Raw genomic sequence first — 22861 nt, 5'->3', positions numbered from 1 at the left:
CATGTTCATGTGTAGGTACTACCTAACTTATAATGTTAATATTGAAATTATTTTTTTGTTTCAGAAGGTCTCATACAGACGGCACAAGACACAAACTTCAAAAGAAGCACAACAATGATACCGGAATAGCTGAAGCTTCCCACTAAGATCTACATCGCACGCATGTAATGGTTAGAGCGGGTCGGTGTCGCTGACGTGGATGGTGTTGAAGGGGCTGGCATGGCGCGGCGCGGGCGGCGGCAGGCACGGGCGCGGTGAGGCAGGCGGGTGCGATGCACCGGCGCGCGGCGCTGCTGTTGACCCTGCTTGTGCTGGCGGCGTCTGGGCGGAGGTTGCGCGTGCTCAAGGACGACGCCGCCGCGTTCTACGTGGGCATCGCCGCGCCGCCGTCGGCCGCAAGCGCCGTGCGCGCCTTCAACCGCACCCTGGCCGACGTCGCGCAGACCTACCTGGCTGGCGACTTCCCGCTGCACCTGCGCAATATATCGCTGCTGCCGCTCTACATCGAGTTACCAGAAGATGAAAGGTTAGTTTTTTGATCTGTAATGGAACATACCTACTCCAATGCGAATCGATAATGTTAACATTTCCAATACCTAAAACTTCCATTTACACCACCATTAAGTCAAGTAGTAAAACATGTAACAGTAAAATAGATAATGCACGATAAACAGTAGTTTAATGAAATAAGGTACCCAGTAATGTAATACCACACCCCGGACACTCCATACAAAATGATCGTTTTGACAGTCACACTGTAGAGACTGCAAATGTGTGTGTTAACGCTTTATGGTTGGCACATTTGTGACTAGCGTAAAAAAAAATTCGCGTTTTTCTGATGAAATACATCCGTAAACAGCACAATATCTAACCATTTTCTACGAAAAACGATAATCACAAATCCAAAATAATAAAATTACTTTAAGTCAATTTGATTAATGTTGTCAATCTTCGTTGCGTATCGTCCTTGCAGAAAAATATGGCCCATTTTATGTCTGATCGCGCGGGGGTGAGGTAAGTTTAATTTTGGCGGGAGGCGGAGAGTGTCCGTTCTGTAGCGTTTAGCTACTATTATGTATTCTGTGGTAATACCAGACTTTTTTATAATTTGCTCTTTGCTCAACCCATATGATATCGTATACCTATATGAAGATTCTATATAAAAAAAATTAAACATATTTAATGAAGAGAAAACGAGTCTAAGGATCAACAAAGGTGCATAGTACCTACTATGTAAACATAATATATCCTAATGCATACATGCCTATCCTAAAACATATTTATTGTTTACTATGCCGCATTTGCATATTCAATATAAAGTTTATTACCTAATGATATAAGCGTACAGAAATCTCCATATCACTCCATACGTAGAATCAGCTAGTTTGCATATTATGCGGGTAAATATTCACCAGGGCTTTTGTATTTGTCATATAAAATATCTCTTCGTTACAGAGCTGTTTGGCACACTGAGAATACAGATGAAATTATTTCTTACTTCCAAGTATATGCGTAGTCATCGCGCCAATTCTTATTAATATTTACGAAGGAACTCGTATTGATTTTATTACGCAGATTATAGAAGTTCAAGGAACCTTCCTACAAACTTCCTACGCTTTATATATAAATAGTTCTAGCTCACCTGCCTCGAAACAATGCTTATAAACTCAATTTAATGTACATCGCGGAGAATGTATGCAAATTAACCATTTATTTTAAGCTTGTATAATTATTCTAGACAAAGTAATTAAACCACTTTGTATTTTAGGAATGTCTTTAAAATAGTATACATCTAACATATTAAATATAATAGGTATTTAATTTGTAGAAATTCATACTATAGAAGCAGTTTAAAATAACAAGTAAAATTATGATTATGAGAAAACATTACTTATAAAAAAACGATAAGAATCCAGGGTATACCAGCCCCCCTAGTCAAGTGGCTTTCTGTTAGCGTAGCGTTCAATAGAATAGACTACGAATGTATGAGATTGACGTAACCTGTCGATACGTTTATCTACAGCCTACGTCAATCTCATACATTCGTAGTCTATTCGATTGAACGCTACGCTAACAGAAAGCCACTTGACTAGGGGGGCAGATTACTTAATGTGTATGTGAATATCAAAAGGTAAAATTTTGAGAATATAATATTGCAAACCAAAGTTACGTTTATTTGAAAGCATTTGAAAAAGCGACAAAAGTAAAACAACGCAAGTTGATTCAGTACCCAGGGTTCCAGCAAAATATTATATAATTTCAATTTACTCTACGTCCGATCGCAATAATAGTTTTCAGTTTTAATCCGCGATACTAATGTTTTCGTTTATTTTACAGTTAGTTTGTTCTGCGTTTGTTTTAATTAATAAATTCCCAAGGAAAGTTAAATGTATTATAACTTTTAATGAGTATCTACAATCTACATGTTGAAATTATATAGAGAGGCGTTTGATGCGTTTAAAAATACAATTTATCAAATTTTTTTGATACATATTTGTTATATATAACTATTTAAAGTTTAAATATTAGTGTGATTTTTATTACAATTTAACATTTTCAAAGAATAAAAATATGGTATTCCACGTAGTTATTTATTCTGATAACTACTAGCATAAATAACAACCCAAATACAATATTTACATATGTAAGGAGCAACATTACTACCATACGGATATGTATCCAACATACAGCCAACATATAGTGAATAGATATTATGTTAAGGCTGCAGTCTAGCAAAATAACGTTTTCAACAAGTTATTTGACAATTTTTTCCCGGCTAATGAAATGATAAACTGAATTTTTTTTTCTTGTTTATCAATTAGTGTTATATACGCAATGCGCGTGAATTTTTTCACATTTATAAAGTTACTTTATGTTACCTTAATCAGGCCTTCAAGATAAGTCTCTTTCCCCCAAAGACATTTCGAGCTAAGTTTGTGCACTCACTACGTTGCAACCGATTACAATTTACACAATCTGATCAGCGCATTATTATCCTTATATAGTCGTTATTAAAAACTGCTGAATACAATTGCCGAAAAACTTATGATTTTCTTAATTAGAACGTTATAAATTCATTAAATTTCCCATTTTTTGCCTTACAAAATCTATTGATAAATACTGCTAAAAGTTATTTTTTCCATTAATTTATTCGAGTTGGTTGAAGACCAATGAGTATTAATCCTTTAAAAAACATTTTTTTTGAATTTTGATAATTATTTAAATATTAAAAAAATATTTAAAATAATTAGGAAAAATCCTAGCGAATTTCTTTAGTCGCGCTCCTTGGGCCGGAGCGTTCTGACGTGTGCTCTACGCTCGATTTTCCTTCATACCGAAGTGAAAGTTGCTCTACTTCATTAAATTTAATATTTTTGTTAATTGATTATTTTTATCTTAGTTTTGTGCAAATATTCGTATTTTTAAACATTTGATTTCGATATGGAAAATAAACGAAAAAAATACGCTTGTAACTACATACTAGAAAAAAAATTATCTTCGAACATAAAGTTAATGAAACCAAATAGATTGCAAAGGTGATTGGCAACAATTTCTTTATTTTACGGGGTGTCAGTAAAGGGATGTATATTTCTTTAAAACTAAAGTAAGCTCATAAATTTTCTTATAATATAATTTTTTGAAGTACCAAAAATGTTTATTTTTGGTTTGAGAAATACGAAATATAATATAAACTTGTATTGAGAACTTGAACTTCCCAAGTTCATCCGGGGAAATCCCCATACGGGGAAAATGATTTGTTTACTCCAAAATTGATCCGAGGTGTTTTAATTTTTTCTTCTAGTCATTTTCAACGTAGCGGCATGTTGTTTGATTATTAATTTTGTAACTTAAATACAGGATGTTGGTTTTATATTCTGATCTTACAGACGCGCTGACAAATTTAGTCCGCCATTTCTAGTTTAGTCTACCAACTCTAAGTACCAATATTAAAACGAATGGATTATCATCACATCATCAAAACTCAGATGTAATGGAAGATCACAATAACATAGAAAATTCAGTGGGTGTTGAGAACTAAACAAACAGAAGTAACAGAGACGCGAAGAATAAAAAAAGAGGACGAAAACGATAATTCGTTGATGCTTTCCCTTTTCGACGTATTGTTAGGGTACATCACCAATCTGCAAAAAACAAAACTGATGATTCCCAATTGCTGATTAAAAATGAAAAACAAATAATCGACAACAGTGGTGAAAATTTGCTGATCACAATGAAACATCCTTCAGAGGTAGCAGATTTACTCATTTCAAATGTATCGGTGAACAGCGTAAAGGAGAGGAGGACAGGAAAACATTATGAATGTGGATGGTGGATTGTATACAGGGTGTAATCGATAAGTATGTGCAGGCGATTATGACGTTATTATTGCAGGTATCAAAAAACTTAAAACTGATATCGAAATTACTTTACCTAATGAGCAAAATGACAATAATAACTTTTTAAAAGTAAGTATAACGAGAAATATCTAAAAAATTTACTTTATACACTCCCATATCAAAAAGGGAAAATGGGACTAGTAGAAGTTAAATGTCTAATTCCGGCAAAAGACATGAATGCGGAAGATGCGGTTAAAAAAAAAATTTAATATTTGAAATACAATGCAAAAAATAACACTTTTGTCATAGATAAGAATCATGACTATTTTTTCTAAATTCAGGGACAACTAAACGTTGCAGAAGCAGAAGTCTGCTTATTTGCTGTTTGGACTGGAGTGAATAATTCGTTAAAAATAGAATATATAAAAAAGTATGTAACGTTTAGGCAAAATAAAATGATGGACCATTATCAAGATTTTACATAAATTGCCTACTGTCAGAATTGATTGATTCGAGACTTCAGCATTCGATGTCCATCAAGGACCCATCCTATATCATTCAAGCGATTGAAAAAAAAGAGATAAATCCAGTGCAACCGATAAAGCATCAGAATGCTAGCAAAAGATTTATTAGGTTTATCAATATAAATAAATAAATAAATAAATAAATATTATAGGACATTATTACACAAATCGACCTAGTCCCACAGTAAGCTCAATTAAGGCTTGTGTTGTGGGTACTAGGCGACGATAAATATAATATTTAATAAATACATATATAGATAATAATACCCAGACCCAAGAACAAATAATTGAGTTCATCACACAAATATTTGCCCTGACCGGGGATCGAACCCGGGACCGTCGGCTCAGTAGGTAGTTACTTTACCACTGCGCCAACCGCGTCGTCAATAAATCTATATATTACACATAATATAATAAATCTGTAGAAGACGCGAAGACTGACATCCGCGCGGACGGAGTCGCGGGCGGAAGCTAGTCAGAAATAAATATCTTTTGTTTTCATTTAACACAAACATTACATTTTTTTTATTATATACAAAATTTGTTTATCCGTTTTATTAGTTAAACTGAACAACTTTCACTAAGAAACTTAGGTCGAAAAAAATGTATAGAGTTCTGCATTTTGTATGGAAAGCTTATTTTTTTTATATTTCGTCCAAATTTCTTTGTAAAAGTTGATCAGTTATATAAACATGAAGTTGAAGATATCAATAGAAAGTATTCGCAAATATTGTGTACTGATAAAAAAAAATCACCCGGTGTAATTTTCACGAAAATTGTTTCAAATTGTCATTTTTGGTACTTATTACGAATATTAAATTATGCATACGAATGATTTAATTTTTAAAAATTAAGTGGAGCAACTTTCCCTTAGTACATTTGTATTATTTACATATAGGATGACAGGATGCATTTGTTTGCACTACTAGACCAAGCCCTTAATACACACGGAACATGTGCCCGCTCTTGAATTTCCACTACATAACTTGCTAGCTATCATTATGGTGTAAATATGAAAGTGAAATAGGCGCCAATACATAATTTATGACATTTATTACTTTCACCGCGCTTCTACGCGACCGTAGCCAGTAACCGCTACGTATACGATAACGATTTTATCACCGTTCAAGTGTCCTTCCATACTAATGATTTAGCCCTAAACCTCAATAGTATTACCACTAGATCCATCCAAGTTCCACCTCAAAGTGTTCACTAAAATGGCCGACCCTTAACGTAAGCTCGACAAATGACATCGTTAATGTTGAAGACAAGATAATCGGCCGGCAATTTTATGACAATAATTCAGTTGATGAAAAAACATTATAAAAACAATTAGTTGAACGTAATTTTCAATGAGATATTTTTGTAAATTTGTAAGTGGTGATATACAGAGTTTTAAAATTATATTATGATTATTCTCAATTGTGTTTGTGTGGGTATTAAATTGTTTTAACAGAAATGAGAAATCTATAAAAAACGATAAATCCAGAAGCCAACAGATTAATTAGTCTGCTTTTAGACGCTTTAGATATTCGTATTAAAAGGATTTTTCTCGAAAGCGTAAGGGTTGATTAATGAAAAGTTCCTTTAATTTAATTACACGTAAACTACAACCAGGCTATATGCCAATATTTAAAATGAAAATATAATGAAGCTTCGGATATGAAATTACAAAGCTGGCTGTGTATTTTATTATTTCACTTTTCAGTTTCAGTGTATTAGGTTCATCTTTTTTCTAGTCTTTTAGGTCACGTTATAAAAGAGCACATTATATTATGAACCACTTTTTCAAGTGCAGAGATCCTTTGACCTTACTTTGTAATATAATTTATTAATAAATTTAAGTTAAAAAGTGAATGACCGCTTAAAAAATGACATTTTTCAAATATTAACCAAAACCACTTTGAAAATCTAATATAAAAGTTTGGATACACAAGAGGAAATTTTTTGATTTCTCTTAAACAATTCAAACAAATTAAACTTCGTAACAGATGGACAGACGTGATGGAATTTAAAAGTTCTATTAAGACTGGTACAGTAGCATGTAGGGAAAGTTAAGCTAGCTATAACTAACAGTTAACTGTGAAATATGAGCGGCTATAACATGATCGCATTAAATAAACTTTATCGTTCCCAACCTATATTATACAAGGCAATTCAAGTAATCCCTGCGCTGATAGGTGAATGAGTTTGTGATTGCATTTTACAAAACCGTTAGTTCACTTTTAACTATGCTGATCGCGTCTGAATATTCAAATTTGAGATTGATCGACCGAAGTGTATTGTAATTTATCTCTAGAGCTATATTTTGAGCTTTCAAAGTTTGTAAGTTTACCAATTTGTTGTTAATAATATTTTGTTATAAAGGGGACATTATAATAATTATACACAAGGAAATTCATATTTAGTAGAGCGTCTAGATAGCGTACACGATACACTACCTATGAGACTTAGCTGCGACTATGGATCGTTTATTATTAATTTAATAATTTATACACAATAAATTATAAATTGATTAAGTATATAAATTGATTGTATAGATTGTATTGTATTGTATTGTATAGTAATTTCAAGCAAATGCCGTATACAATAAATCATATACGTGAATAGGTGTTCTTCAAGACCATTCATAAATTCATAACATTAGAACATTGAAGATGTCCTGTCGATTTTTTAGCTCTCTAATACAGGCTCTTTTTAAGCTATAAAGCCTCTCCGAAACACCGAAGATGGTAATTACTCCGAAGCTTCGCACTAAGTAGGGGGAAATTATTTATTAGCAATTAATTTAATGGTTCACTAGCAAGGGAGGTTACGCGATCTCAATTACTTTAAACTTCATCATATTTCTGCATTTTGTTATCTAATTAGTAATGGTAAAATTAATAATAATGATATTTTGTGTCGCAATATTTTTATTTGAACGTAAAATATTATTATTATAGTTTGGAAAATCCAAAAGTGCACGCCTCATAATTTTTTTTAATACTTAATTATTTATTAATTATTATTTTTGTTTATTTAATAACAATTAAACCACATCGAATCAGACCCTGAAAAATGAAAGGGTTCTATTCCTGAGCATACTCAAGCGTAAGAGAAAAAAAAAGACTCGATTAGTAAAGTATTTCGGTCGCTATCGTGTTAACAAGAAAAAGGATCCGCACATACAGACACACGGACGTCCAAGACAGAACTTTTTTAAACTGTTTTTTAACTAGTTTAAATAACAAAAATGACATCAAAAATATCATGAATGTTAAAAATAGTGTTTTTTCTTAATATGTGTGTGTATGTATTATCTTACAAGTGCAATGTATGATACATAAAGACATTTTAAGTTAGAAAAATCAGATGTTTTGCGCGAAGTGACAGTAGTACCCACCTCAACGCTTCGCTTATGAGGCGTGCAATACTTCATTTTTGTTGAATGGATAGTGTTAAATCCACAGATAAAGGACGTTTATATTTCAGTTGGTTTTAAAGTCACATTGTTGAAAATACACAAAGTTAAAAATAATATAGCTGGAAGGTTCAGCTAAACTGGAATAAAACATTTTATCCGACAGCTGCACTTACACGTAACGAGAATATTATTCAAAACATTATGACGCTCAATTTAAGTTGGCAGTCAGAATTCATGGAGTGATACGAACAAAACTACGGGTCGTCAACAGTTAGAAATTATAGGCTATTCCGCAGTCCTTTTGACAAACGAGGCCGGAGCTTAAAGCTACTGTAGGTAATTAAACGCAAATATCTCACGGCATCTGTATGTACATCACGTTCTCAAAAGATTCGTTATAATTATCGTGCCAAATTTATACAAGTAATCTCGGAAGTATCTTGTCTAAGTGGGTTATTCAATCAATAATTCATTATGAATAAAGATTAGGTAAAATGATTATTTAAATGCTCAAATAAAGCAAAATGATACAACAAACATAAACCGAATGGGTAATTTGAAATGAAACATATATTTCGTTTATAAAGTGTTTATTACGATACTCAAGCGACGCAAAAGAAATACAAAATGTGTTCGAAATAGGGCGAACATTAAACTTGAAGTGGTTTTACAATCCTGTAATATGATGTCGTAAAGAGAGAGAATACTAAAAGGAAGAGCGTTTTAATATTAAAGATTTTTCCCGGACTCGTTTTATAGTGCTATTGTAATTCTATTCGATTCTCTTACCGAAAATCTTTAAGGACTCGGTGTCAGTGTTGAAATCGATTTCACATTGCTCTCCGAATTCTTTATATGGTACTTGGTACAGGCATTCCATTCCCGCCTTTTCCGCTGCTCGTTGGGCGGCGGTGCTTGTAAATATACCACCAGTTACGTGTTGACCAAGCTCTTTAGCTAGCAACATTCTGGAATTAAATATACACTTTTTATTATAAAATGTGGGTTAAAGGGGCATAACTTAATAATTATTAGCAGAAATATGACTTTAATTATTTCATTAAAAATTCAAATTATTTAATTATAGGTATATTAAGAAGGAAAATTCATTATAAAACTGCATAGCCTTTCCACACGTTTAAGGGAAATGGGATCCTACTATCGCCGAGAAAATAGGATTCATTATTTTCCTACAAATAATAACTGAGACGGAATAATTTTAATAGCCGAAGACTTATTGGGCATCCGAAGTGGACTGTGGACCTATCATAATTATTCTTATAGTCGTAAAAGTATATTGGAATATTATTGGTTATAAATTTTTCTTAATTGAAGAGCTTTCAGATGTTATTTGTAGTTTGAATAAGTGTAAAGTAGGTATATGCTCATAGAAATCTAAATAACAAAGCATGCTACTTATCTTAATTACTGCAATCTAGCCACAAATATTAAAAGTTTTATTAGATTCATTATTTTTTTTCTTTTATAATCAAAATCTATTCACATAATTATCAAAATATTTTCTACTTTTTTGCATTTGCATTTATTATCATCAAAAATGTATGTAATAGAAAATTATTATTACATGCTTGATAAAAGAGCTACAATTTTACTAAAATATTTTTAAACCAAATATTTTTATTTGGTTTAAAATAAAAATGTTTCGCTTAAAAATACATTTAGAAATAGCTCAACGACTGCATACGTAAACTCTATATAGAGCATCGGAATATTTTAGGTTTCAATAGTAAATACCTACCTGCACTTGAGCAGCTCAACAGATATACCGAGTTTCCTGAACTCCGGAGCCACGGAGAGGCCCGCCCCCATGAGATAGGACGCCGTGTCGTATGTATCGTACACCGCTGTCACTTTCATTGCTTCAGCGAACATTCGAAGAGATAGCAAGCCTGCTTTCGTCTTAGGCTGTTAAAAAAAAGGAAATAGGTGTTTGGTAGCGCGTTCTCGAATTTAAGTTCAAGAACGCGCTGACAATTTGAGATCTATATCTATTAGTCCGGGATACATCGCCCATTTTTGCAAGTGATTACTATCAAGCTAATTTTCCGTGAGTAGCTTTATTTTGATGAGACGCCCAATCATTTCCTATACGAAACTCTCGATTGTGGTAGCTAACAGAGGTAACAAGGATACAATTTTTTGAATTGATGGTTCTCAAATATTTATTACTAACTGATTTTTTTTATTTTGTTCAATCTCAAGTTAATTATCAAAATTATTCGAAAAAATATTTATCCTACAAAATCTATGGTTTGATCAAAGAGTATATCGAATATAAAGAGTATACCCCTCTTTCCAATGTGTATCGATAACGAAGTCATCATAAATGATTACTAACCAGCTGATTTTTTTATTTTCACTTATTTAATACTTATATAATTCAACAGACATATTGTCCTACAAATTGCGTAATAAATATTTGAGAACCGTCAAATCAAAATTTTTTATCCTTGTTACCTCTGTAAGCTACCACAATCGAGAGTTTCCTACATGAAATTATTGGGCATCTCATCAAAATAAAGCTACTCACGAAAAATTAGCTCGATAGTAATCACTTGCAAAAATGGGCGATGTATCCCGGACTATATATTATTAGGTATAGATCTCAAATTTTCTGCGATTCTAGAACGGAATTGGTTTTTCATAATAAAAACATTAAAAGTATGTTTCGTTACTATGTTTCGTTACTATGAAACCATGTAAATATATTTTATGTGTATTTAATATAATTTTAATATGGAGAAAGTGCCTAGCCTTGTTCATTTAATTGTCAAGGGACGTGATTTAATTATTGTTAGTACAAAATTACAACTTACGGGGTTATGTTCGACGAAATGATTCTTTTCTTGCAGCATACACATATTGACTCCCACCAATTTCCTCTCTGTACCATCTTCTCCAAGCAGAAAACAGGCCAGAGACATTTTCTGTCGAATGATAGACGACCAAAGCACTCGGTATTCCTGTATAGCATCTTGGTCTTGCGCAGTACCTATCAATTTCAGAGACGTTAATTAATCATCTTCCCGCCAAAAGTCTAAAATAATGGAGCTTCATAAATCAATTTGTTAAAATCGATTTTAACATTAAATATCGTTCCGATGTAGATTTCCTCTGAGTATTCGAGTAAGCTGAGAAGTAAGTTCTTTGATTTAGTATTGTAATTACAAAATACTCGAACAACGGTCATAAAAAGTGTGGTTTTTGTTCAACTAATAAATATATAAATATATACAATAGGAATTAGATATAATTGAAAAGAAAATTAAACTTTAGATATATAGCTAAATACTAGTCGGTGTTACCTACTAGATTATTTTCGGCATTATGTACAATAATAGTTTGAAACTCAATAAATGTTTTAATATCTTCACTTTATACGTGCTATTTCTTATCTACAACCTTAAAGCTGCCTTAAGTTTGGAAATATACCTTTGTTTGCAACGTACCCCTTACACACGTACCACTTGCATCTCTTATAGAATGATAGCATTACGCGTGGTTTCGCTACGACATCGATATTCAAAGAATATCTCTGTTAGAAAAACTTTCTACTTATCCCAACCCATGACCTAGATTTTAGCAAATTTACAACATATCTATTATTCGATAACTTTATTTAATAGCGTCAATACTTTACAGATTGTACTGTTTATTTATGGACCAATTGTAATTAGTTCACTAAATTCAAACTCTATTTTCCAACTAGAATTGTCCATAGTGATAATACTGAACAATAGCATAACATTAAATACAAGGGAAAGATAAATACAATTCGTTAGGGTAGATATTGGACTAAACGTATTTGCATATAGTTTTGACTTTGGGGACCCAATAAATCATTAAACTACGTTCAGTTTAGATTATGAATAAGTAGTATAATTTTCATTAGATTATGTTGTAATAACATTAACATTATCCTATTTAATTTATAGAAACAATTTAAACAATACAAAATATGTTGGTATACTCATTATGAAAAAGTATGTCTAATTGTGACCATATTTCTGAATTGGGAAACCGATTCTGAAAAATGTTTTCACCGGTTTAAAAGAGAGTGCACTAAAAGGTAAAAAGGTTAATAAAACAATATATTAATATTGTATTGTATACAATTTTAATAAATAAAGTACACTTGTGATATTATAATATTGTTTATAAATGCGCGTATATTAAAAATATAACATGGAAAGACACAAATGCGAAAAATTTTTGCATCTGTTTTTGTTCGCTGTTTGTCTTTACATGGAAATATAGTAATTAAAAGTGTTAAATGAACCCATTTCGTTTGAAATAAAGTTTTGTATGAAACTACATGCCTGTGACTTTTCCACGTATAACTCGTATACAGTGAAACCTGGTTAAGTGAGACATCAAGGGACCTGCAATGTCGTTTCACTTATAGAGGTATTCCACTTACCCAGTGTCTCAGATATACAGGTATAAATAAATATCTGTCTCATTTACAGAGGGGTGATAACGATCATAGCTTTCGTTTTGACATTTTTCAAATTAAAATCTGTATGATACTAAAGCGAAACTAAAATTGAAGGTAATTGAAGCTCAAAATTTGTACTTACGTACTTGGAACTACGTGTGGAATTTGTGGGTTGAATAAAAATGAGTAAACAAACAATGTTATCTCAGTTACAGAGGTTTATGCATATAAAATTTACTTGCTGTCTCAGTTATAGAGGTAACTATGATGATAAATCGAAAGAACAAATCCCAGATATAGAGGTTTACCTCGTCCCACTAACAGAGGGAATTCAGTGCCAAAGTGTTGGGACCTCAGCATGAGTTCCAGTTATGGAGGTTTCTCACTTATCCAGGTCCCACTTAACCAAGTTTCACTGTAATTGTGTGCACTGCTCTGCTGAATATGTTTAATGACTTACGCATTTAGTTGCGTTAGTTCCTTGCCAGATTAAAGGCTTAATTAATTGCAAAGCCTAACATTTGTTAAGATTAGTAGAGTTTACCTCTGTAATACATATTTCTACTCAATATTAATTTTCTTACTATGTATTTATTTTTCAGATTCAACTGAATGGTATTAATATAGAATTCATAATTTAAAAAATAGTTTTCACAGTAAGAATTATGTACGAACTTCATTAACATGTAATTAGGAAGTACAAAAATACAACAATGGTTATGAAATTCCTTTCTGTTTATCTTTTTAACACTGGACAGAATTGGATTTAGCTATTGAGCAATAACGGCTTAATGTCAAAAAATGCAAATTGAAAATGCAATCTGCTCTTACCAGCTGTCGACCACCAGACGTCCTCTTCTACGTAATTACCGAGCATAAATTCCACTGCCGAATCCCACATAGCTTCAGGGACATCCTCTATTACAAAGGATAATGTGCCCTTCCCTTCAACATTACGCTCGAATTTCCCCCAAATCTTGGGATATTCTCGCGGAGACATTGTATGTCGCTCAATAATTCTTCAGCGCTTGAATTTGAAAAGACTTCTAAAACGCCAGCAGTACGGATTGATACTGAATTGTATTCGTAATGTGGTTCCTTACAACGGCTTGGAATCTATTACAAGTTAGATACGACTGAATAGATACATAATGTTTCTTGTACAGGATGTTCTTTTTAGTTTTTTTGTGGATTGCATATTAAGAGTGGACAATCATATTTACCTTTAGTGAAGCTTCTATCGTATTATAACTACCGACTATATTAATATAAAGTTTTATTGCACCACAATTCGAAATGCTACGTATTCCAATTTAATTAACTGCTACCTACTGCACGTCATTTACGAATGTCGGTTTTTTTTTCATCTCTGTTAATCAAACTACGTTTTTAACTGCAGGAAACACACACTAAACTCTAATTTAGCTCACTGATGGAGTCGTCCTCTCGTTTATTGTTTCGCCTCGATTTTAAATTCGAAGGATTTAAACATTTATTCCCATATTATGCTAACATTTCCTAGAGTTTCACAGCAACCGAAATACATTTTGTGTTTGTTTGGAAATTACCATAAATATAAATAGAATTTCGTGAAATAGGGAATAATTTGATATGTTTAAGATTGTTTAAATAATAACAATTCGCTTGAATTACCTACTCCCAAAGCTTAGTTAAATATTAAAGCCTATTTCTGCAGCGTATAAACAATATCAGCGTTTTAATGAAGTGTATTGTGCTCCCATACTCGTATTACACATACGTCGAATTTTATTACACTTGTATAGTTTGACATCACTTATTTGTGTATTTAATTAATTAGAACCATAGTGAACAATGAATGGAAGACGTCAGCTAACATTAAAGGCAAATTAATTAATATTTGAATTAATCATGCTGTATCTGTAGGCAAAGCAATGCGATCGATGTGTGGTAATATAATATTTGTTAATGATCCCGCGATACGTTTGCGGTGTTATTGGATGCAAAGGTACTATCATCATAATAACAAATAAATAAACGGGATAATTTCATGATTAATTACGGGAAAAAACTCGTTTGTTGATTTAGAAGAGCTTTTCATTGGTTTATGTTTCTAAAGCGATTGAAAATGTTCTATAATTACACTTTGCTTGTGTGTGTAGTTTTTAGGATTTCTGAGGGATTTAGGGATTCTTGAATTGTTTTAAGCGTTAAATTCGTGATATAATTTTATATATTATTTTTTTTCTTATACAGATAGAAGTGATACACAAACAAGCGTAATTGGATGCTTAACGAGGCACGGGTATTATGTAACCTAAGTGGGGCATGACATATTTAAGTTTTATGACACATGTTAAATTCCTTTATTTTTGGGAGAATTTTTGTAAATGGAAAATTTTTATTTTTAGATAGGCCTTTATTGAAACTTCGGTAAAAGTGACTTAATATTTTTATAATACTAGTTTTCCCCCCGCGGCTTCGCCCGCGCAGTCAAAGAAAAACCCGCATAGCTACCGTTCCCGAGGGATTTCCGAGTTTGCGTCATTTTCCCGGGATAAAAAGTAGCCTATGTCCTCTCTCGGGTATCAAAATATCTCCATACCAAATTTCATGAAAATTGGTTCAGTAGTTTAGGCGTGATTGAGTATCAGACAGACAGACAGAGTTACTTTCGCATTTATAATATTAGTATGGATTTAGTTTCTAATAATTATTTGTCCTTGCCTCCAAATCGAGATATGATTACTAATTGCTCCCTAAGGTATTTGGCTCCCTAAAGTTTTAATTGTGAACAATAACAATGCCAGTACGTTTAAAATTATAATATCTGTTATATAACCAATAGATATCTGTATTCAAAGCATTGTGGTAGGTTTGAAATTCAATAACTCCTAGTAATTATTGTAATAAATAAGTAATATTATATAGATGTAAGTACTAGTAACGTATTTAATGTTTACTTGAATTACAATTTACAATCTACGAAAAACAAAAGACAATTAATACTCGTAATCACCAGTAATTATATTTCGGGTACTTATTTATTTTTTAATTTTTTTTAAGGCACAGGGAAGTATTTTCTTGGAGAGAAAAAACAACAAAAAGGGGGCAATGGCGCCGAACTACGTCTAGTTAATAATTCTAGAGGATTTCTTGCTGCATTGACTTCATCCAGACAGTTATATATTTTGTAAAAATTGTATAATTCTTGACGAAATTATAAAATATCTTTGCAATATTTCATGTCGAGCATTAATATTATAATTAAATTTAAATTGAGAAAGAAAACGATATTTCTTTAGAATTAGTTATACACGACTAACGACGTTAATTAATACACGACTGTCCAAAGGCAGATTTAAATGTTTTCAAAGTTCATTTTTATGAAAATGTGAATTTCTTTATTCCGCCACAATTTCTAAATGTCTGAACCGACTTGAAGTTCCAGGGTATTCTTAGAATTGTCACAGTTATAGAACATAAAATGAAATCGTGTTTATTATTGAATAATTAGCTTGTAGGATAAAATAAATACAATTTATATTCATAATAAAACTGTTTGAGTATTGTAAACCTTTGTGTACAATGTACATTCAAAAGAGCGCATCAATTATTATATGATGCATGTTCAAAGAGAAGCTTTATTCCCCTAAGCTTTGATTGCACAGTTAATAAATTGGAATACAAGATTCGTAATCTATGGATGGCTTGCAATATCATATACATAGTCTGTGTATTTTATTTCTTTTATTATCTACATTCTTATTCGCGGTATCGTTTGCTTGCACTTAACGTTCTCCTATTTTTATACCCTAAGGCTGAAAGATAAATCCATACTAATATTATAAATGCGAAAGTAACTCTGTCTGTCTGTTACTCATCACGCTTAAACTACTGAACCAATTTTCATGAAATTTGGTATGGAGATATTTTGATACCCGAGAAAGGACATAGGCTACTTTTTATCCGGGGACAATGACGCAATCCCGGAAATCCCACGGGAACGGGAACTATGCGGGTTTTTCTTTGACTGCGCGGGCGAAGCCGCGGGCGGAAACCTAGTAATTAATAAAACGTAATTGGAATGTTAAAGTGAAGAAATCTGTTTGGTGGTAATATTTTGCCTGTATTATATATCTGTAAATATACAGCATAATGTAAACTGTTTATTTATTTATTTATTTATTTATAACACTTCATTGTACAAAACAATATAGGAAATTTGGTCAAACACAGCAATCTCTGCCAGGCAACCTGGTAGGAAAGAAAAGTTCATAAAGATTATGATATTTCAGTTGGATGTATTTTTTAATTTGCTTCCATGACACGAAGAAACGGGCAAGAAAGTGTTTTTCTCTGCATTACTCCATATCAAATGTCTTCAACTGAACGTTTCATTGCTGGTTTTTGTCAACAGATTCAGTTCGCGAGTATTGGAGCAAGCGTGCTCGGCGTTCGAGGGGAGGCGGGTGGCCGCGCTGCTTGTTTGCAGCGGAGGCGCTGCCGCCACGGCCCTGGTCTCTGCTGCCACGCACGCTGGCGTCCCCACCATACGAGCATCACCCACCCATCTGCATCTACCCTATACCATTGCTAATGTGAGTAGAATCTTCCTATCATAGAAAGTTTCCAGAAAGTTCTAGAGCCCGCGGCTTTACTCATGTGGTGTCGAGACTTAATCTATGTTTGATACAAAGTTCATACAAATCTCATCAACTGTTCTTGTGTGAAAGAATAACAAATGTCCATCCATTCTTCAATCTTTAAAAACACTGATAATAATGGATATTATCATTATAAGTAGGATTGTTCTGTTTCTCTTCAGTAAATTACGACTGAATTGTCGTAAATTTTGGTGATCATTTACTACCACGAGATTTGTTTCGTGTAAAAAATGCACAAGCTTAACTGACACAGGAATATTTCTCTGTTACCAGATATAAAAGAAGATTATCTCTATACAGACATAAAAATTCTTTTACGTTTTATATCAAGGGTGGGAGCGTAAACAAGCATGTTACATAAGGGTAGGGAATAAACGTCGGCAATTTGTCGTATCGAAGGAAAAAGGGAATTGCAGGAAACGACAAGGAAGGGGATAGCATTTGAACCCCGTTTCCATTGACCAGACAAAACGTAATTATTCCTTTAAAACTCAATTGACGCCGGTCTTCTACGGGGGCGGAGTACTTTCTCGCTTTCATTAGATTGTGATTTGTGGTAAACAAAGCGAGAAGGTTTTGCCTATTATCTTCAGGGAAAACAGTGTGAAACTCTTTATGTAAAGCCGTTGTTATTTCATTCAGAAAAATGAAATGTAAATTTATTTCAGTAATAAAAAATAAAAACCATTGTTGAAAAATATTGTATTTTACGTTATTTTTGTACACACAAGAGACAATAATTTAAATGTGGCTTCAATATCAACAATGCTTGATAGTATATTCCGACGTGGATATCTTTCACATAAAACGTGATATGCTTTTTATTCGTCATTTGCAGTGATATTATGTACTCGTATCTGGCTCGTAATACCGCGTAATATGAATGTTACTACGAGAATAAAAATGGTAATGCCGTTACAAGTTTGTACGAAGGTAAATAGTAGGAGATAAAAAATAATATCTAATTTATTCGGGTCTTTTTGGTCACGTTGCGCAGTTTTAATATATTTCAATTAGCGCAAGTATTATGAATACCCACTTGTATACAAAATTAAATTTAAAGGTATATAGGTAACATGTTGCAATAAGTTTAAAGGCTTCCTGTTAGAGTTAGCTCCTTTGTATGAAAGTTATTTGTTCGAAACCTCAAAAATTCAGTCTGCATTCGAGAGGAATCCTTGTATTTTGTTATGTTTATAAATTGATACATTCTATTTAGTAGTTTTGAATAACAACATTATAGTTTATAATGTTACTCTATTTAATCGTTTATTGCTTTTTAATTGTATGCATTAAAATACTGTATGGTATTAAAGAAGTCGACAAGATCGACACTAATTCATTAGATATTAAGTCTACGTCTGTATCTAAAAGAGTCTAAAATCTAAACCCTTGATTTTTATAGATTAATCTAGATTTACGATTCAGATATTTTTTTAAAGACAATTTATTTACTTGCAACGTCGAGAGACTTTATATATATATTACTTGTATGATATTCTTCTCTCACTTCACATGTCTCCCAATGGTACAGAAACATTTCCAAACTTCAAACTTCAAAGAAAATGAGGTTTAATACTATGCGGCGAAAATACGTCGTTCGTAATTTGGCCAATTGAACAACATGACGTTGTGGTTACGCCAATGACATGTGTGATGTGTGGTTGTGTTTTACAGAATCTATTAGTAACCACATTTGGTTCAATTTACTTGAAATTGTTATTTGTATCACTATAATTTAAAAGACATTGAATGTAATTACAGTTTCTTTACAAACCTAGGTAATTTGGTTAGTTAAATTCGAGTTAAGATAAATATATTAAATACACAATCATTAAACTAAATTAGTTGGAAACAATATTTAATCTAGTTCAATAATTAGCTGCATTATAAAACTTTGTTCTATATAAAAACGTGTTCTCAGGGAAAAAATTGTGAATTTTAACAAAAAATGACAGTCATTCATAACGTGCTTTAGCTACGATTACAGTGTGACGTGAATTAATAACATTTTTCACCAGAGGCGTGTCACGTCATAATTGTTACAATAATCGCTACAACTTGTTTTAGGATATGCTAACTTTGGAAATTCGTCTCGAAATAACAATAAGGGAAACATTACATGCACTCAGGTACTTTTTATATTATATTGTTATTTTTTTATATGAATCGCTCAGAATATGTAACTCTTGAACTAATATTGATTTTAAATGTTTACCCAAATTTTATATAAGTACCTATAATATTTTCCCGTAATAAATATACGTGTTCCATATTTTTTGATAAATCGTAATGTGTGTTTTATATGCCAAACTCAAAAAGTTTATTCCCCACAGGGCAACTCTCCTACACACGCATTGGCATGCCTTCACGTTACTTACCGAGGAGGATATTTACTTAACTTTGTCCCTAAGGAAAGATCTATCTTCGATACTCAACGCTCAACCGCTTAATCCTAAATGGCTTCCGCTTCCTTCAAGTCGTTCACGTCGTGCTGTTTTCAGGTACGCTTATAACTGTACATTCATTTTCTATCAAATAAAAAGTAAAACATTTAAACACAATACATGAAATTCTTAGTCTAATAATACAGCCGTGGCAAAAGCTTAAAATTCTGTACAGCAGTTTGAAAGCAAATTTCCATAAATTTATTTTCGTGGCAAGTTAGAGTGTGAAGTTGTTTAAAGAAACTTACACATTTTGCGACAACTTTATGCAGCCATGAAAAATCGTGAATACGCGGTGATTTTCATCAAATCATGAAATAAAATACAATAAGTGGTACTACGTGGTGATAAATTACACTTTTTATTCATGCAGGCGGTTGGCTGATATATCAAGGTTGACTCGAGGTGTTGTCGTTATGATATGCGATGTGAAATATGCCAAGCTAATAACAAATGAAGCTAAGCGTCTCAACATGCTTGATGGACATTTTTTTTGGCTTTGGATTGATGCTTCTAGAGAATTTAATGTTTTTCACGATAGTTATAATAGAACGCAATATGCTCAGCGCTCCGAAAACTATGCAGATGCTGAAAAATTTGAAGACGAGACGATTGGTTTTGATCGCTTCGAACGCATTAAAAAAGATTATATTGACAATAATAACACAGTGAAGGAAACAAGAATTGTCAATACGTTAATGAAAAAGGTTTCCCGCGAAACGCTCATCAAGGATGCTGGTTATTTTGTAATGAATAAATCTAGTAACTCCTTCATTCGTCGTATTATAAGGAATATTAATAAGACAGAAACGCACATTAATAATAAATCGTTGTATGTAAATTTTAGTCAATCATATGAAAGTAGTAGCAATATTAGTTCTGAGAGTATAAGGAATTATAATGTAAATAATAAAGGCGTTGAAACTTCTAAAATTGAAAGCAATTCTGTCGAGAAGGAAAGCAAATCTTCCCTCGGCAGAAATAAAAGTAGGCAAACTAGTTCTAGTAAGTTAAAAAATGAATCATTTAATAAATATGTAAATAGTATAAGTGTACGTGATATGTATGAAAGTAATGATGTTTTGAAACGAAGTGAGGAGAGAAGTAGTGGAGATCTTATAAGTAGATTATCTTTTTCAAGTGATATTAGTGATTTCTTGATGAATCCCACGGTGCATACTTCGACTAATATTAGGAATACGGCTAAAAAGAGAAACGATCCTTTAGTTGAGGATCCTATAATGGACGAACCAATTATTGATGTTAAAGACAATGTGACGGAGACATTAAACAGTTTACCAATAGGACTCTTGGCTTTACATCCAGAACCTATGAAAATAGGTAAGAATTTCAATGTTATTTTGATATTCTTTTTATTATATGTTTTAGATACTAAACGATTTTTAATTTTAATAGATGAAGTATTCATACACAATGCAGTTAGACTGATAATAGGAGCTCTAAGGAGAGTGCTGTATGCTTGCGACGCGTGGTCCGCTCAAGCTCAATTCCTAAGCGACGCAACTGCTTCTTGCTGGGAAGAAACTAGTGATGTAGCTACCGATTTTTCATTGGAATTTGTAAGGTATGTACATGTTTGTTAATGTTTATTTAAAATTTTCTATGTGTGTTTTCTATGTGAAAAACAAAACATAAATAACAGCATGACACAAAAAATTTAATTCCCAAAACGCACGTAATATTAGAAATATTCGAACATTTAAAGCACAACCTGGGAATAATTGAATAAATCAAATAAAATAAATTCAATAAAACGTATTCGTTTACAGTTCAATCTATCATCGCTTAATTGAAAACAAAAAATGTTTATGTTATCGTACAGAAAAATAGTTATCCATCGTGATAATCTAGAGATTTTTTCTTATGAGCCTTAAATTAAGGACCATCCTGACTGATTACGTTGCGCTTGATGGATCATTTTGCTTTGCGGCTTCTTATTATGACAATAATGAGAAACTTTTTTCGGGCTTTGATCCTCTTTTCGTTATATTACTTGACATTTAATTAAATAAGATTGAACGGTTTTTCTGACGATTTTATGTATAGGTGTTTCGTAACTATTTAAAATTATTAAAAATACAGTTCTTTGTTTTGTTTTTGTAAAAATTTCGAAAAAATAGCGGAATTTGGTTAGCAACTTATATTTCACAACTATATTAACAATATCAAAAAAAGAAAAAATGATGTGTTTCTAGCAAAATAAACCAGAAAATATCTTTAGAATATTAGGAATTATCTTGTTATTTTCTTTTTTGTTATAATTTAGTGAAAATTACGTAAAAATATATATACCATCGTGTTTAGACGTGATAATTTTTTTTATACGTTTACGAGAGAATGCAATTAATTTTGAAAGTCACAATGCTATTTTCTTTACTCCTCCATTGTCAAGTCTTATTTTCCTGTTTCGTACATAATTCTATTACAAAAAATCAAGGGTATCTTTTAATCACCCCTCAATTCTCACCGCTAACTCCCAATGTATAATGTAGAAAATAGAATGGAAACAAGCGTAGAGCATCATCGTAAAAGCAAATTGACTAGCTGGTCCGTGAACGACACAAGATTACTTTTATGTCCCTCTATCTCTAGTCGAAGGATGGCCGGTTTATATCAGAGCCTTGCATTACGCAATAAAACCTTGTTTTCAGGACTTTCCTTTCGATATAACTACACAATAACTATACAATAACTATACAATAATGTACCTACTGAATCTTCATTAACTCATTTTTTTATACACACGAGTTGTTTTCGATTTATTTAATCCTATCCTATTAAATTCTCGATAGTCTGTATTCGTGGAACGTAACAAAGTGAAATTGAGTTCCACGTGAATATGTTTATAAATAATAATGTACTGTGATAGCGTGAGCGTCTAATTTGATTATTTTGTATCTGGAAATAGATTTATGTGGAGTATAATGTGAAACGTTTAATTAATTTTATAATATAAATTTTATTGATTTTTATGTTTTTATATTATACATTTGTGTATAATATAGTATTTATTTCATAATG

General features: G+C 32.2%; 2 protein-coding genes across 2 annotated transcripts in view; one reads left to right on the top strand and one right to left on the bottom strand.

The window, feature by feature from the left end:
* Window positions 1–272: 272 nt before the first annotated feature.
* The window catches only part of LOC149904550 (uncharacterized), a 32858-nt gene continuing 10269 nt past the window's right edge, over window positions 273–22861 (top strand). The window contains exons 1-6 of the mRNA XM_090107128.1: window positions 273–526; window positions 17126–17306; window positions 19443–19504; window positions 19709–19876; window positions 20193–21160; window positions 21236–21404. Coding sequence (XP_089963254.1) covers window positions 273–526; window positions 17126–17306; window positions 19443–19504; window positions 19709–19876; window positions 20193–21160; window positions 21236–21404 — 1802 coding nt within the window. The remainder of the gene's footprint in view (window positions 527–17125; window positions 17307–19442; window positions 19505–19708; window positions 19877–20192; window positions 21161–21235; window positions 21405–22861) is intronic.
* On the bottom strand, window positions 8860–13799 carry LOC149904551 (uncharacterized). Its single transcript, XM_090107540.1, has 4 exons — window positions 13558–13799; window positions 11105–11280; window positions 10027–10193; window positions 8860–9235 (listed from the first exon to the last, which is right to left on the bottom strand). Exons 1-4 carry the CDS (start codon window positions 13724–13726, stop codon window positions 9040–9042), a joined length of 708 nt encoding a protein of 235 aa, XP_089963666.1. The 5' UTR covers window positions 13727–13799; the 3' UTR covers window positions 8860–9039.

This window comes from Colias eurytheme, chromosome 11, assembly GCF_061535395.1.
Source record: "Colias eurytheme isolate Ceu_HAF_F1 chromosome 11, ilColEury1 Martin Lab GWU primary, whole genome shotgun sequence".
Lineage (NCBI taxonomy): Eukaryota > Metazoa > Arthropoda > Insecta > Lepidoptera > Pieridae > Colias > Colias eurytheme.
This window is presented reverse-complemented; position numbering and strand designations above follow the sequence as displayed.